Source organism: Hakea prostrata, chromosome 1, assembly GCF_041222555.1.
Source record: "Hakea prostrata isolate BN-2017 chromosome 1, UWA_Hpros_2, whole genome shotgun sequence".
NCBI classification, from domain to species: domain Eukaryota; kingdom Viridiplantae; phylum Streptophyta; class Magnoliopsida; order Proteales; family Proteaceae; genus Hakea; species Hakea prostrata.
Genome location: NC_142600.1, coordinates 53465725 through 53479710, shown reverse-complemented (window position 1 = coordinate 53479710; position 13986 = coordinate 53465725). Strand labels below are relative to the sequence as shown.

Sequence of the window (13986 nt, the reverse complement as noted above, 5' to 3'; positions counted from 1 at the left end):
TAGATATAGTTAAGGATATCTATGATGGTTTGGTGACTAGTGTTAGAACAATGGGGGGACAAAGTAATGAATTCCCAATAACAATTGGGCTACATCAAGGGTCAACTTTAAGCCCATATCTATTTGCATTGATAATGGATGAATTAACCAAAGACATTCAAGATGAGGTCCCCTGGTGTATGCTTTTTGCAGATTATATTGTGTTGATTGATAAGACCCAAGTGGGGATTAATACCAAATTAGAATCATAGAGAGTTGCTTTGGAATGAAAAAGCTTTAAACTTAGTAGATCGAAGACAGAATATCTAGTTTGTAACTTTAGTCATGATCGGGCAGATAATGAGGTGGTGATACTTGACGATAAAGAGATTCCTGAGAGTGATTGTTTTAGGTACCTAGGTTCAATCATAAGTAAAAGAGGTGATTTAGAGGATGAGGTTTCCCAAAGAATTAAAATAGGGTGGATGAAGTGGAGAGGTGCGTCCGGATTTTATGTGATCGGCGTATTCCATTAAAGCTTATTGAAAAATTTTATAGGACCGTTGTCCGACCAACTATGATGTATGGTGCAGAGTGTTGGGCTGTTAAAAAACAAGCTTTAAACAATCAAAATAGCAGTTGAACTTGAACAGAGCTAAAGAGTCTAGAATCACAGAGCACTATTATTTATAGCTTCTAATGAATCTAATACAACTTGAGAAACAAGTAATTGTCCTCTAGAAGAAGGAAACAAAATATTACAACTTTAGTAACTTCCTAACTTCTAAATAGAAAGTTCTAAAAATAGAAACTACCACCAAAATAGAAACTATGCTTTCTAAAAAACTCCCAAAACTTATGTAGCAAGATTCCCACATTAGAAATAGAAAATATAATCAAAACAACAGCAAAATACTGTTCACGTGAACAGTAAAAACACTGTTCACGTGAACAGTAAAATTCTTAATTTATGTATACTTCAACACTCCCCCTCAAGCTGGAGCATACAAATCTCCCATGCCAAGCTTGCAACAAATAGACTGAAAACTTGGTCTGAACAGAGCTTTGGTGAACAAATCAGCTAGTTGGTCAGTAGAGCTCACAAAAGGAGTTGTTATAAGCTTCTTCTTCACTGCATCACGCACAAAGTGACAATCTACCTCTATATGCTTCGTTCTCTCATGGAACACTGGATTACTAACAATGTAAGTGGCTGCCTGATTATCACAAAAAATTTTCATAGGGGCAGAAACTGGAAATCCTATTTCCTCTAACAATGAACGAAGCCACGTCAATTCAGCAGCGGTGTGGGCCATAGCCCTATACTCAGCTTCAGCACTAGATCGAGCAATGGTGGACTGTTTCTTACTCTTCTAAGTCACAAGATTTCCACCAAGAAAAGTACAATAAACTGTGGTTGACCGGCGATCAATGACGGATCCAGCCCAATCTGCATCAGAAAAGGCAACCAAGTCCATACTCCGATTTGGTCGATAGATGAGCCCTTTTCCAGGTGCACTCTTGAGGTACCGAAGCACTCTCATCGCTGCATCCCAATGAGCCTTCCTAGGAGACTGCATAAACTGACTTAACACACCAACAGAATAAGAAATATCAGGACGAGTAACAGTAAGATAAATAAGTTTCCCAATAAGACTCCTATAACGATGGACATCATCCAACAAGTCACCATCATCACGTCCTAACTTCAACTGAGGATCCATGGGAATGTCGCTAGGTTTAGAAGCAAGCATGCCAGTCTCAGTCAAAAGATCTAACACATACTTTCTTTGTGACAAACTTACTCCTTTTTTACTGCGGATCACTTCAATTCCCAAGAAATATTGTAGATCACCTAAATCTTTGGTTTGGAAAGATTTTTGTAAGTGTGCCTTAACTGTATGGATTGCATCAACATCATTGCCTAAAAGGACAATATCATCAACATAAACTGCCATAATGACAACACAATCACCATGCCGTCTAACAAACATAGAGTGATCAGAACACTGTACAAAACCAAAAGACTCCACAGTCTTGCTAAATTTCTCAAACCAAGCCCGTGGAGACTGTTTGAGTCCATAAATCGCTTTATGAAGCCTGCAAACATGAACACTGTCCTCCCCCTGAGCAACATACCCTAGAGGTTGCTCCATGTAAACTTCTTCATAAAGATCACCATATAAGACTGCATTTTTTATGTCAAGTTGAAAAAGAGTCCAATCATAATTCACAGCCAAAGATATCAAGACACGGACAGAATTAAGTCTTGCCACAAGAGAAAAAGTCTCAAAATAATCTACACCATATGTTTGTGTATAGCCCTTAGCCACCAAGCGGGCCTTAAGCCTTTCAACCGTACCGTCAGAATGGTACTTAATTGTATACACCCACCGACAGCGGACCACATCTTTCCCAGGAGGCAAGTTGACTAAAGACCATGTATGACAAGAATGTAAAGCATCCATTTCCACATCCATAGCGGCTTTCCAGCCAGGAATTTTAAGAGCTTTGGTATAATGGGTTGGAATATGAACGGCAGACATAGACAAAGCAAGGCAACGAAAGCTAGGAGGGAGATGAGAGGTAGAAACAAAATTGGAAACAGGATAAACAATGTTAGAGTGTAAAGTGCAAGTACGAGTACCTTTCCTTAAAACAATTGGTAAGTCATCTGAAGGCAGAGTGGGATCTCCACTAGAAGAATCCGCCGGTGGAGAGGATGAAGAAGGAACATCCGTAGGGCCAGCTTCAGGCTCCCCTAAAGGAGAGCCGCTAATATTGTTAGGAGGAACTCTACTATCCACAATATGTTCTAGCAACTTATGTCTTCGCTGATAAACCTGTAGAGGAACATTGCTAATGGAAGGAACTAAAGAGGGAATAGGAGGAGTATCATCCAAAACATTTTCAACGGAACACGATTGACTTAGATAATAAGGAGTGTCTTCAAAAAAGGTCACATCCGCACTTGTAAATTGTTTGCGAAGAACCGGATCATAACAGCGAAAACCTTTTTGAGTGCGTGAGTACCTAAGAAAAATACACTTAATAGAACGGGGGGAAAGTTTATCCAAAGGATGTGGTATATGAACAAAACACACACAACCAAAAATTTTGGGTGGAACTGAAAACGGTTCTCTATTAGGAAAAACAATTGAAAAAGGAGATTTTTCAGAAAGCAAAGGCATAGGCATGCGGTAATTAAATGACCAGCAGTCAAAATTGCATCACACCAGTAACTCTTTGGAACATTCATTTGAATCAAAATAGCACATGCAACCTCCAAGAGGTGACGATTTTTGCGTTGAGCCACTCCATTTTGTTGGGGAGTGAATGAACAACTGGTTTGATGAATCATTCCAAGAGAATCACACAAGTTAGATATATCATGTTGCACATATTCTAAAGCATTATCAGACTGAAAAATTTTAATAGGAAGAGAAAATTGAGTCCGACTTTCATGAATAAAACTTTTAAATGTAGTTAAGAACTCTGTCCGATCCTTTAAAAGATACAACCATGTAAGACGGGAGAAATCGTCCACAAAAGTAACAAAATATCGAAAACCATGCCTATTACTAATTCTACAAGGGCCCCAAATATCGGAATGAACAAAAGAAAATAATGACTCACTACGAGAGATAGAGCATGGAGGATAGGTGGCACGATGATGCTTCCCTAACTCACACGCTTCACAATTTAATCTAGACACTGATTTAAAAGAAGGAAATAAAATTTTTAATCTAGGTAAAGACAGATGGCCTAAATGACAGTGCCACTGAAAAGCATCTACACAATCATCACAAAGAGCCGCAATAGGTGTAGCATAGTCCAGATAGTAGAGTCCGTTCCTTTCACACCCTCCACCAATCGTCTTCCTCGTGTGAAGGTCCTGGAAAACACATTAAGTGGGAGTAAAAGTCACAGAGCAGTTTAGTGCTTTAGTTAATTGACTAACAGATAATAAGTTAAAAGGAAAGTTAGCAACATGAAGTACGGATGATAAAGTAAGAAAAGGTGTAGGAGAAACACTTCCAGAGCCTAGAATAGGTGTGTAAGTCCCATTAGCTATGACAACAGAATTTTTAGTGGTAGCTTTAGAAAAAGAGCTAAAAATTGATGACTTACCAGTCATATGGGAAGAGGCCCCTGAATCGATGATTCAAGGGGTGGGAGTAGAAGTGAGAAGTGCTGTGTTACCTGCATGAGAAAGTGTGGCAGCAGAAGTACTAGTGGATGTGGAAGCGCCAGTTTCAATATTTTGCAATCGGCGAAGGATTTGGCTTACATCATCTTTTAGAGTCTTAGACAAGTCCCCTGAAGAAGATCCAGAACCACTATCGTTGTTTGCTACAGTATTAGTACCACCATCAGAAACGGCATGATTAGCAAGGTGCTTGGCCCACTCTGGTTTTCCATGTTTGGCCCAACAAGCTTCCACTAAGTGCCCTGTTTTGCCGCAATGAGTACAAAGTCAAGATGTCTTATCAGACAGTTGAACACCACGACCTCCGGGAAGACCTACTAACTCCCCCAACCACGACCACGACCACGTCCCCTTCCATAAGAGGTAGTGAAGGCTGAATTTTCTCCTTTAGAACTTTTTTTTGGAGAACTCCCTTCAGGCAAGGCAATACGTTGAAGTCTAGAATATGCTTCACTAAGATTAGGGACATGCTCACCAGCAAGAAGATGTCCTTTGACAAATTTCAGTTCAGGGTTCAATCCTGCAAGAAACTTAGACACAAAAAATTCATTCCGTTGGGCCTTAAGCTTCTCTATATCAGTGGTGAGAGGTTGAAAGACATTCAACTCCTCCATCATGCCTTTAAAGGAGTTGTAATAATTCTGCAGAGACTTGTCAGCTTGCTGAAATTGAAATAGCTTTTTATAAATACTAAAAATCCGAGTCATATTTTTAGCTTGGGAATAAGTCTCTTGCAAATCATCCCATATTCCCTTTGCTGTTTTATGGAACATAACATTCGCTGCAATATCCGGTTCCATACTATTCCACATCCAAATTTTGATGATTGCATCATCTTGGATCCAACTAAAATAAGATTTGTCAGTCTCAGCAGGAGGTTCATCCTCAATGAACTTAAGCTTACCTTTTGCAAGTATGTACACCCAAACCGCTTGTGACCACAACAAGTAATTAGAACTACCTTTGAGCTTGATAGATGTAATTTGAACGTTTACATGATCTCCTTGAGATCCTTTTGATTCAGCCGTACTCATGATTGAGTCACATGTAAGTGAAGACATTAAACTGAGGTAGATATCACTCAAATAAGTTTTCCAAAACTTGAAGTAGAAAGAACACAAAAAAAAAAATTCTGCAACGTTAGGACAGAATAGGAGAAAAAAAAGAGGTAACAAAGGTATTCAAGTTCTGAAACGTGTAAGAGTAAAGTAATAGGTAGAGAAGATCAGTTCACATGAATATCCGATCTAACAGTCCATAATATACAGCATTAGGTGGCTGCACACCAAGGAAACAGAAGAAGAAAAAAAAGAATTTCAGAAGAGAATATTGAGAACAACACTATTTTAATTCAAAAAAGCTCTGATGCCATGTTAAAAAACAAGCTTTAAACAATCAAAATAGCAGTTGAACTTGAACAGAGAAAAGAGAGAAGAAGAAGAAGAGAAGAGAGATGAAGAATTAGTAGAAAAGACCTGTGATTTTTAGCTAAAGAGTCTAGAATCACAGAGCACTTTTATTTATAGCTTCTAATGAATCTAATACAACTTGAGAGACAAGTAATTGTCCTCTAGAAGAAGGAAACAAAATATTACAGCTTTAGTAACTTCCTAACTTCTAAATAGAAAGTTCTGAAAATAGAAACTACCACCAAAATAGAAAATATGCTTTCTAAAAAACTCCCAAAACTTATGTAGCAAGATTCCCACATTAGAAATAAAAAATATAATCAAAACAACAGCAAAATACTGTTCACGTGAATAGTAAAAACACTGTTTACGTGAACAGTAACGTGAACAGTAAAATTCTTAATTTATGTATACTTCAACAAGAATCATATAGATAAACTCAGTGTAGCAGAAATGAGGATGCTAAGATGGATGAGTGGCAAAACTAGGATGAATAAGATAAGAAATGATCATATTAGAGTTGGTCTGGGAGTTGCTCCCATAAGTGATAAGCTTCGAGAAAGTCGTTTGAGGTGGCACGGCCACGTTCAACGGAAACCTATAAATGCCCATGTACGGAGAAGTGATATAATCCATATTGTAGGAACTAGAAGAGCTAGGGGTAGACCTAAGATAACCTTAGGAGAAGTGGTGAGAAAGAATATGTATAGCTTAGGCCTTGTATCTAGCATGGCCTCGAACAGAACTAATTGGAGGGCAAGAATCTATGTAGCCAACCCCATTTAGTTAGGACAAGTGATGTAGGAGAAACCCTAGAAACTAGGGGACCTACAAAGTGGGCTACTAGACTCTTAGAATTAAACACCTATTCTTGACAGATAGTAAAGAAAGGAATTTGCAGCACTTGAAATCTGATTAATCATGCATGTAAGACAGCTAAAGTAGAGAAATAAACACAATAAGTCTTACTGGTAAGCACAACTAAACAAGAATCAATAGGGAAACAAGGGGATGGGGATCTTGGCACCATAACACTAAATTGAATGCAAGGGTATTAAGAAACTTAAAGAAAAATAGAGCTGTCCTAGTCAATATCAGATTTCTAACAAGGAATTCAACATCTAACATGTAAAGGGAGTCTTGGGAAGTTTTTGTTTTAAACAAAACCACTGCCAAAGAATAAATGAGAAATATTTTGGGAGAGAAAATGTTACCTGCTGATCCTGGCTGCAAAATAGGGGTTAGAAAGCATCTAGGAACAGAAATAAGAGAGAGAAAATATTTTGAAGTAGTGGGGAATCCTAGGAAAGGAGAAAATAATATTTTGAAGTAATGGTGTATCCTAGGAAAGAGAATAGGTGATAAGAGAGAGGGAGAGAAAGAAAAGAAACAAAGAGAAAGGAAGGGAGACTAACCAAAGACAACTAGACTAACAAAGAGGGAAGAAAAGAAAAGAAGGTTTTTTTTTTCTGCAAAAAAAACAGAACCATGGGGTTTGGGAAGAAGAAGAAGATTTCCAGGAAAGAAACTAGGTATTTTTTGAGAAAAAAAAGAGTAGATCTTTGTAGAGGAGAGCAAGGGGAAGTTTTCTAGTGGGAAACAAGGGTGAAAGGAGGAGAGAGAGCTTACCTGGAGAGAGGGGAAAGAACCAGTACCGCCAGGAGAGAGAGAGAGAGAGAGAGAGAGAGCAGCGTGAGTTTTTTCTAATTCTTTTCTTTCATTCATTAATTTCCAAAAACGAATTCAATACAAGCTTTAAATAAAAAAGTTTGATTCCTCACAACCCTACATGTTTAATTCCCAAAATAACCCCAACTTAAGTTGTAAATATAACCAAACTCAAAATAATCATAATTGGGCCAAAATATACTCTAGGCCCAGCCCATAGAGACTCAAACATGAAATTAAAATATTTCAATAGTAAACTAATACCCAACCCACTAAGACTAAGGAAAATAACATGACAAACTGCCTATAAGCAGTGTTTCTCGTCGAACCATAGGATCCTAGAAATCTGATAACCTCCGAACTCATCATCCATCCACATAGATGCTGTCGTGGGATGATCTCTACGTCGGCGTCGCCGGTAAACTCGGAACTACTCACTGATGTCCTCATCAACTCTCCCCGACTTTGAAGAATTCACCTCCGGTGAATGAAGGCTCTAGTAGTACTCTAGCATGTCTGGGTCAAGTCGTTGTAGCTCCACCATCGTGATCCAAGTGCTATTGATCTCAGGATGTCCCCGCCACTTAACTAAAAATTCTTTGTAACCTCCCTCTTTTGTAATTGTAACTCTCTCATCAAGGATCTCTTCAACTGTCTCAACTCTATTGTGAAATTTAGGCATAGGTGGTACTGAAGTAGTAGGCAGTGAAAGGGTCTTACCAACAGGGTCATCAAAAACAAAGGGAAGGGTGTCAAGGTCATCTAGATAGAAAGATGTAGTAGTCGGAGTGCCATGGAAGGGGACAAGGTCCTTCACATTGAAAATATTGTTGATTCCCATGTTAGTTGGCAGATTAAGAACATAGGCATTAGCTCCTTTTTTCTTCAGAATCTCGAATGGTCTTGCACTACAAGCATGTAGCTTGCTCGCTTTACCTTTAGTGAAACGCTGCGGTCTGATCCTAACCATCACCATATCTCCTTCTTGAAACTCTTGCAGTCGTCGATGCACATCAGCTTTGGACTTATATTGATCATTACTCAGTGTTATTCGTTGTCTTATACTTGCATGTAAATCAGATATGTGCTGTGCAAAAGACTCGGCTGATGGGGAAGTCCTAGAGGTAGACACAGCTAGAATAAGGTCTATAGGAGCCTTGGACTGGTATCCTAGACAAACCTCAAAAGGTGACAGATCAGTGGTTCGATTCTTAGAGTTATTATAGGCAAACTCGGCTTGGGTAAGGACCTGGTCCCAACTGGTAAGGTACGCTCCTATAAGACAACGCAACAAGTTCCCTAGACTTCTATTAACAAATTTGTCTGATGTGTGAAGTGTATCTGGATTACTTTGCGAGGCAACTAGAGCATAAACAACTCCTGACTATTTACATTCAACTTCAAATTCTTGTTGATTTAGTATGCCAAGTGTTTTAGAGCAAGTTTGTTTTATGGTGCTGCCTTTATGCTCCACAACTTTAAGCTCTTTTGGGGCGCTAGGGGTCAATCGGATCTTTTTCCCTTTATATTCAAAGATACATATGTTAGATTTCCCATAGGTAGTGACATCCCTATCATATAACCATGGTCTCCCTAGAATGAAGTGAGCAACATCCATCTCTAGGACATCACACCACACTCTATCCTCATAACCAGCAAAATGTAGGGAAACTAAACACCTAAGGGTTATAGGGATAGTAGACTGATCGACCCACACAACCTTGTACGATTTGGGGTGAGCCTCTGGTTTGAGCCCCATTCTGGAAACAACACTTTGAGCAATTACATTCATGCAACTACCACTATCTATGGCGACTCAACAGTTCTTACCTTGATGGCAAGTGTAGGTAATAAAAATATTAGTCCATCGCCAATCATCAATATCTTTGGGTTGTGATACCATACAACGCACAACTCCAAGCTTAGACCCATATACCATATCAAGATCCTCATCAGATATGTCCTCATCTAGTCTATGGTCATCATACTCAGGCTTCTGATCGTCATCCTAATCTAAATCCACATGGTCTTGCCCTCCAACATAAAGGTTTCTATTGGGGCATTCCCTAGCAACGTGTCCAAATCCTTGGCATTTGAAACACTAGAGCTGGCCAGCTTTCATGGGGGGAGTTCCCAAAATGCCTTTACCCTTGTTATCAATTGGGTGTTGTGGATTAACAGGGGGTCTTTGGAAATTGGTAGTGTTAGGGGTAGATCTTCAAAAACTAGATTCTCTGGGCTGATAGCTATTCTTTTGAGGAAAAGTCTTCATGGACATCTCAAGTTCTAGAGCAATCCTAAAGGCTTGAGGGACATCTCGCACTAAGTGGGGTGCAAGTCATGACCGGATATCAGAGTTAAGTCCAGTAATAAATCTAGAAAGTGTCTGCTCAACATCCTCACGAGTACGGCTTCTAATCTTAAGTTCATTGAATTTGGCCATGTACTCAGTCACAGTTAATTTCCCTTGCTTTAGGGTGTTCATTTCATTCAACAAGTTCAGCCTATAAGTGATAGGTAAGAACTCCCTTTTAAGCCTTTCTTGCATCTCAACCCAAGTGGTCACTGGCTCAAGTCCTAGATTGTTCTCTTGGTACTCTAATTCTGTCCAAAATCCTTGGGCAGCCCGGTAAGCTTAATCTTAGCAAACCTAAAGCGAACCTCTTCCGACATATTATAAAAATCAAAGTACCTGTCCATTTGTCTAATCCAATCCCCGGTTGTACTAAAGAGACCCTAATGTAAAATTTTCTAAAGAAAGTCACTTACTGTGTGTAAAGGTAAAAATGGCATGTCCCCCAATAATCAGATGGAAAAAAACAACACTTAGGCCTCCAAACTGCCATTTGAGATGACTGGGAGAAAAAATTCCCTGGTTTCAACCAATTTTCAACCCATCTCAGCCATATCTTAGTTTCTAGGTGGTTGAAACTAGGATATTGAACCTTGCTATTGACACTCTCCTAACTCAGCTCAATTGATGAGCAAGAAGTGCACCTCAACTTTTCTCACAAATGCCTCTTTCAACCCCCCCCCCCCCCAAAAAAAACAGAAAATCCACCAATAACAACTACAAACTCCATTGGTGCTGATTCTTCCTCCTTAGCATATGTACTCCCAAACCGCTAAAAACCAAACAGAACCAATTAACAAAGATGAGATCAACATATGTCCAGACAAAAATTCAAAGGCTCAAAACAATAAATCAAAGCCCCCCCCCCCCCCCCCCCCAAAAAAAATTTGAAATTTAAGATGAAGTAAAATTCACCCAAAAAGAAAGAGCCAGCAGCAAAACAGGTTATCAAACTGGATGAAGAATGGACTACTATGCTTGATTTGAATGTCCAGTGGGTTACATAGGCCATAGGCATAGTATGTTTGTGTTTAATATTGTCATTTGTCATGACTCATGAGCAAATTTTATATGCCAAATACGAGAGATTTCAGTTATCTAAGGGATCATACATGTATCTAGTCTTAACCCCAAAAAAAATGCATGTATCTAGTCTTTCATTTACTGCTTATTTTGTAATTTCATGTTGAGCTTAAAGGCATATCAGGAAAAGGGAGGGGTTGAGTTTCATCACTAAGATATTGCAGCTTCTAACAAGAAGTTCAAAATAATAATAATAATACAGAAGTACAAACCATGCACAAAAATTTTTATATCTTCTTGAATGCTGTAACAGTCCAGAGATATTCTTCCACCTCCACCTCCACCCCATCCTCTCCCTCCTGATGCACTTATGGTACCGTTTCCTTTCCTAACCATTTGAAATGACGCCAAAGTTAGATATGATCAATAAGCAGGATTCAAGTATACTTGTTAGACAGCTATTGGGTCAATACATTCAAATAATCAACGTACATAGTTGCCTAATAACAGAAAAAGTTCAGTTCAAAGTTTCACTGCTCCAAAGTAGGCAAAGTAGAACAGCGTAAATACATTGTTTTTCTGGGGTCAACAGATTTCATTATCAAAGATAGATGGAGAGCGGGAAAAAAATGAATGGACTGAAGTTCTGAACACAAGCAGCTATCAGGAAGAGGAACATGGCAACAGATGGAACATGGCAGAAGCAGATTGAAATTAAATACAACAACAACAATAAGCCTTGTCCAAACTAAATGGGGTTGGCTACATGTATTCTTGCCCTCCAATCAGTTCTGTTCAAGGCCATGCTAGATACAAGGCCTAAGCTATACATATCCTTTCTCACCACTTCTCCTAAGGTTATCTTAGGTCTACCCCTAGCTCTTCTAGTTCCTTCAATATGGATTATATCACTTCTCTGTACATGGGCATTTATAGGTCTCCGTTGAACGTTGTCGTGCCACCTCAAACGACTTTCTCGAAGCTTATCACTTATGGGAGCAACTCCCAGACCAACTATAATATGATCATTTCTTATCTTATCCATCCTAGTTTTGCCACTCATCCATCTTAGCATCCTCATTTCTGCTACACTAAGTTTATCTATATGATTCTTTTTAACAGCCCAACACTCTGCACAGTACATCATAGTTGGCCGAACAACAGTCCTATAAAATTTTTCTTTAAGCTTTAATGGAATACGCCGATCACATAAGACCCCGGACGCACCTCTCCACTTCATCCACCCTATTTTAATTCTCTGGGAAACCTCATCCTCTAAATCACCTCTTTTACTTATAATTGAACCTAGGTACCTAAAACAATCACTCTCAGGAATCTCTTTATCGTCAAGTATCACCACCTCATCATCTGCCCGATCATGGCTAAAGTTACAAACTAGATATTTTGTCTTCGGTCTACTAAGTTTAAAGCTTTTTTATTCCAAAGCTACTCTCCATGATTCTAATTTGGTATTAATCCCCACTTGGGTCTCATCAATCAACACAATATCATCCGCAAAAAGCATACACCAGGGGACCTCATCTTGAATGTCTTTGGTTAATTCATCCATTACTAGTGCAAATAGATATGGGTTTAAAGTTGACCCTTGATGTAGCCCAACTGTTGTCGGGAATTCATTACTTTGTCCCCCCACTATTCTAACACTAGTCACCGAACCATCATACATATCCTTAACTATATCTACATATTTACTTGCAACACTTCTTTTCTCTAATACTTGCCAAATTAACGCTCTAAGGACTCTATCATAAGCTTTTTCTAGGTCAATAAATACCATATGAAGGTATTTACTACATTCTCTATACCTTTCCATAAGTCTCCTAATTAGGTAAATAGCCTACGTTGTAGATCTTCCCGGCATAAACCCAAATTGATTCTTCGTAACTGTAGTTAAGTGTCTCAAACGGGTTTCAATTATTCTCTCCCATAATTTCATCGTATGGCTCATCAATTTATTGCCCCTATAGTTATTACAACTTTGAATATCTCCTTTATTTTTGTAAATTGGAACCACGACACTTCTCCTCCATTCATCTGGCATTTTCCCTGTGCTCATAATCTTATTAAACAACTTAGTCAACCAAACTAGTCCATGGGTTCCTAAGCTCTTCCATACTTCAATTGGGATTTCATCAGGTCCTTGTGTCTTGCCGAGTTTCACCCTCCTCAAAGCTTCTTTTACTTCGGACATCGAAATTCTACGTATATAAGTTCGGACATCGAAATTCTACGTATATAAGTTCGGACATCGAAATTCTACGTATATAAGTTCGGACATTGGTGCCTTGGTGAAAGGTGTAATCGTCCAAAACATAAGTGCTTGAAGAATGCTCATTTAGTAAACTAGAGAAATAGGTTTTCCATCTTTTCTTAATGTCCTCCTCACAAACTAAAACTTTACCATCTCCATTTTTAATACATCTAACATGTTCAAGATCTCTACTCTTCCTATCCCTCATATTGAAATTAAATACATTATTAAATAGATAGTACAACTCTGTAAGTGTTTGCTACCTATTCCAAGCACGGATAAAAAACAAGGGTCCGTGCGACAAGTTGGCAGCCATCACCAGAAAGGCGGAGGGAAAATATTAACCTACCCTTTTACTTGGATTTTGCAATATTACAATTGTTAAAATAAGGTGTTCCCTGACAGGATAAGCAACGTGTTACACCATACACCAGCAAGTAAAATGTAATAAGGACCTTGAGGTGGATTAGGGCAATCACAGCAAAATGAAAAGGGTTCCAATAATAATAACCAGTTAAACACAAAGGGTAGCCACAAAGCAGAAAAATCCACAAATAGCCAACCACAGGCAGAAACACATGGACTATTATAGACGGAGCTCCGTCTGACACACAAAAAGCCTACTATAGGGAAATACATGGACTTAAGGGGTTTTAGGGATTTCTAGCCAATCCTAAGCCTCATACACTCTTCTAACATGTCTTAGGTCAGTCTAATGACATGATGTGTATAATTGAGTGCAATTACATATAAGTGTACATGAAGTGACTTAAGTCATAATTTGCTAAGTCTTCTTGCTTGAGCTTGAGTTGATGATCATTGATGTTCTTTAAGTATTCTTGTAATCCATTCTTCATGCTCATCTTGACTTAGACTTCATGTCCATCTTGGTTTGGTCTTGGCATTAACTTGGGCTTAGGCATTTAGCATTAAGTTAGATTTGGTCCACTCGCTCTCATATTAAACTAGACAAACACAACTCAGTATAGCCATTAGTAATTCATGTTTGTTATCATTAAAACTAATGGAGGCTTATGTGGCAATGTTGACATGGCATTTCCCAACACTTCTG

The 13986-nt window shown here is 38.7% G+C and overlaps 1 protein-coding gene across 4 annotated transcripts in view; it reads right to left on the bottom strand.

Moving 5' to 3' along the window:
* LOC149029137 (MraZ) overlaps positions 1-13986 on the bottom strand; it is a 122835-nt gene that overhangs the window by 88525 nt on the left and 20324 nt on the right. For 3 of the 4 annotated variants that reach the window (XM_089140534.1, XM_089140543.1, XM_089140551.1), the window contains one exon: positions 10915-11030. The exons of the other annotated variant lie outside the window; for it this stretch is intronic. In XM_089140534.1, the coding sequence (XP_088996660.1) occupies positions 10915-11030 (116 nt within the window). The remainder of the gene's footprint in view (positions 1-10914; positions 11031-13986) is intronic. 4 annotated transcript variants of the gene reach the window in all.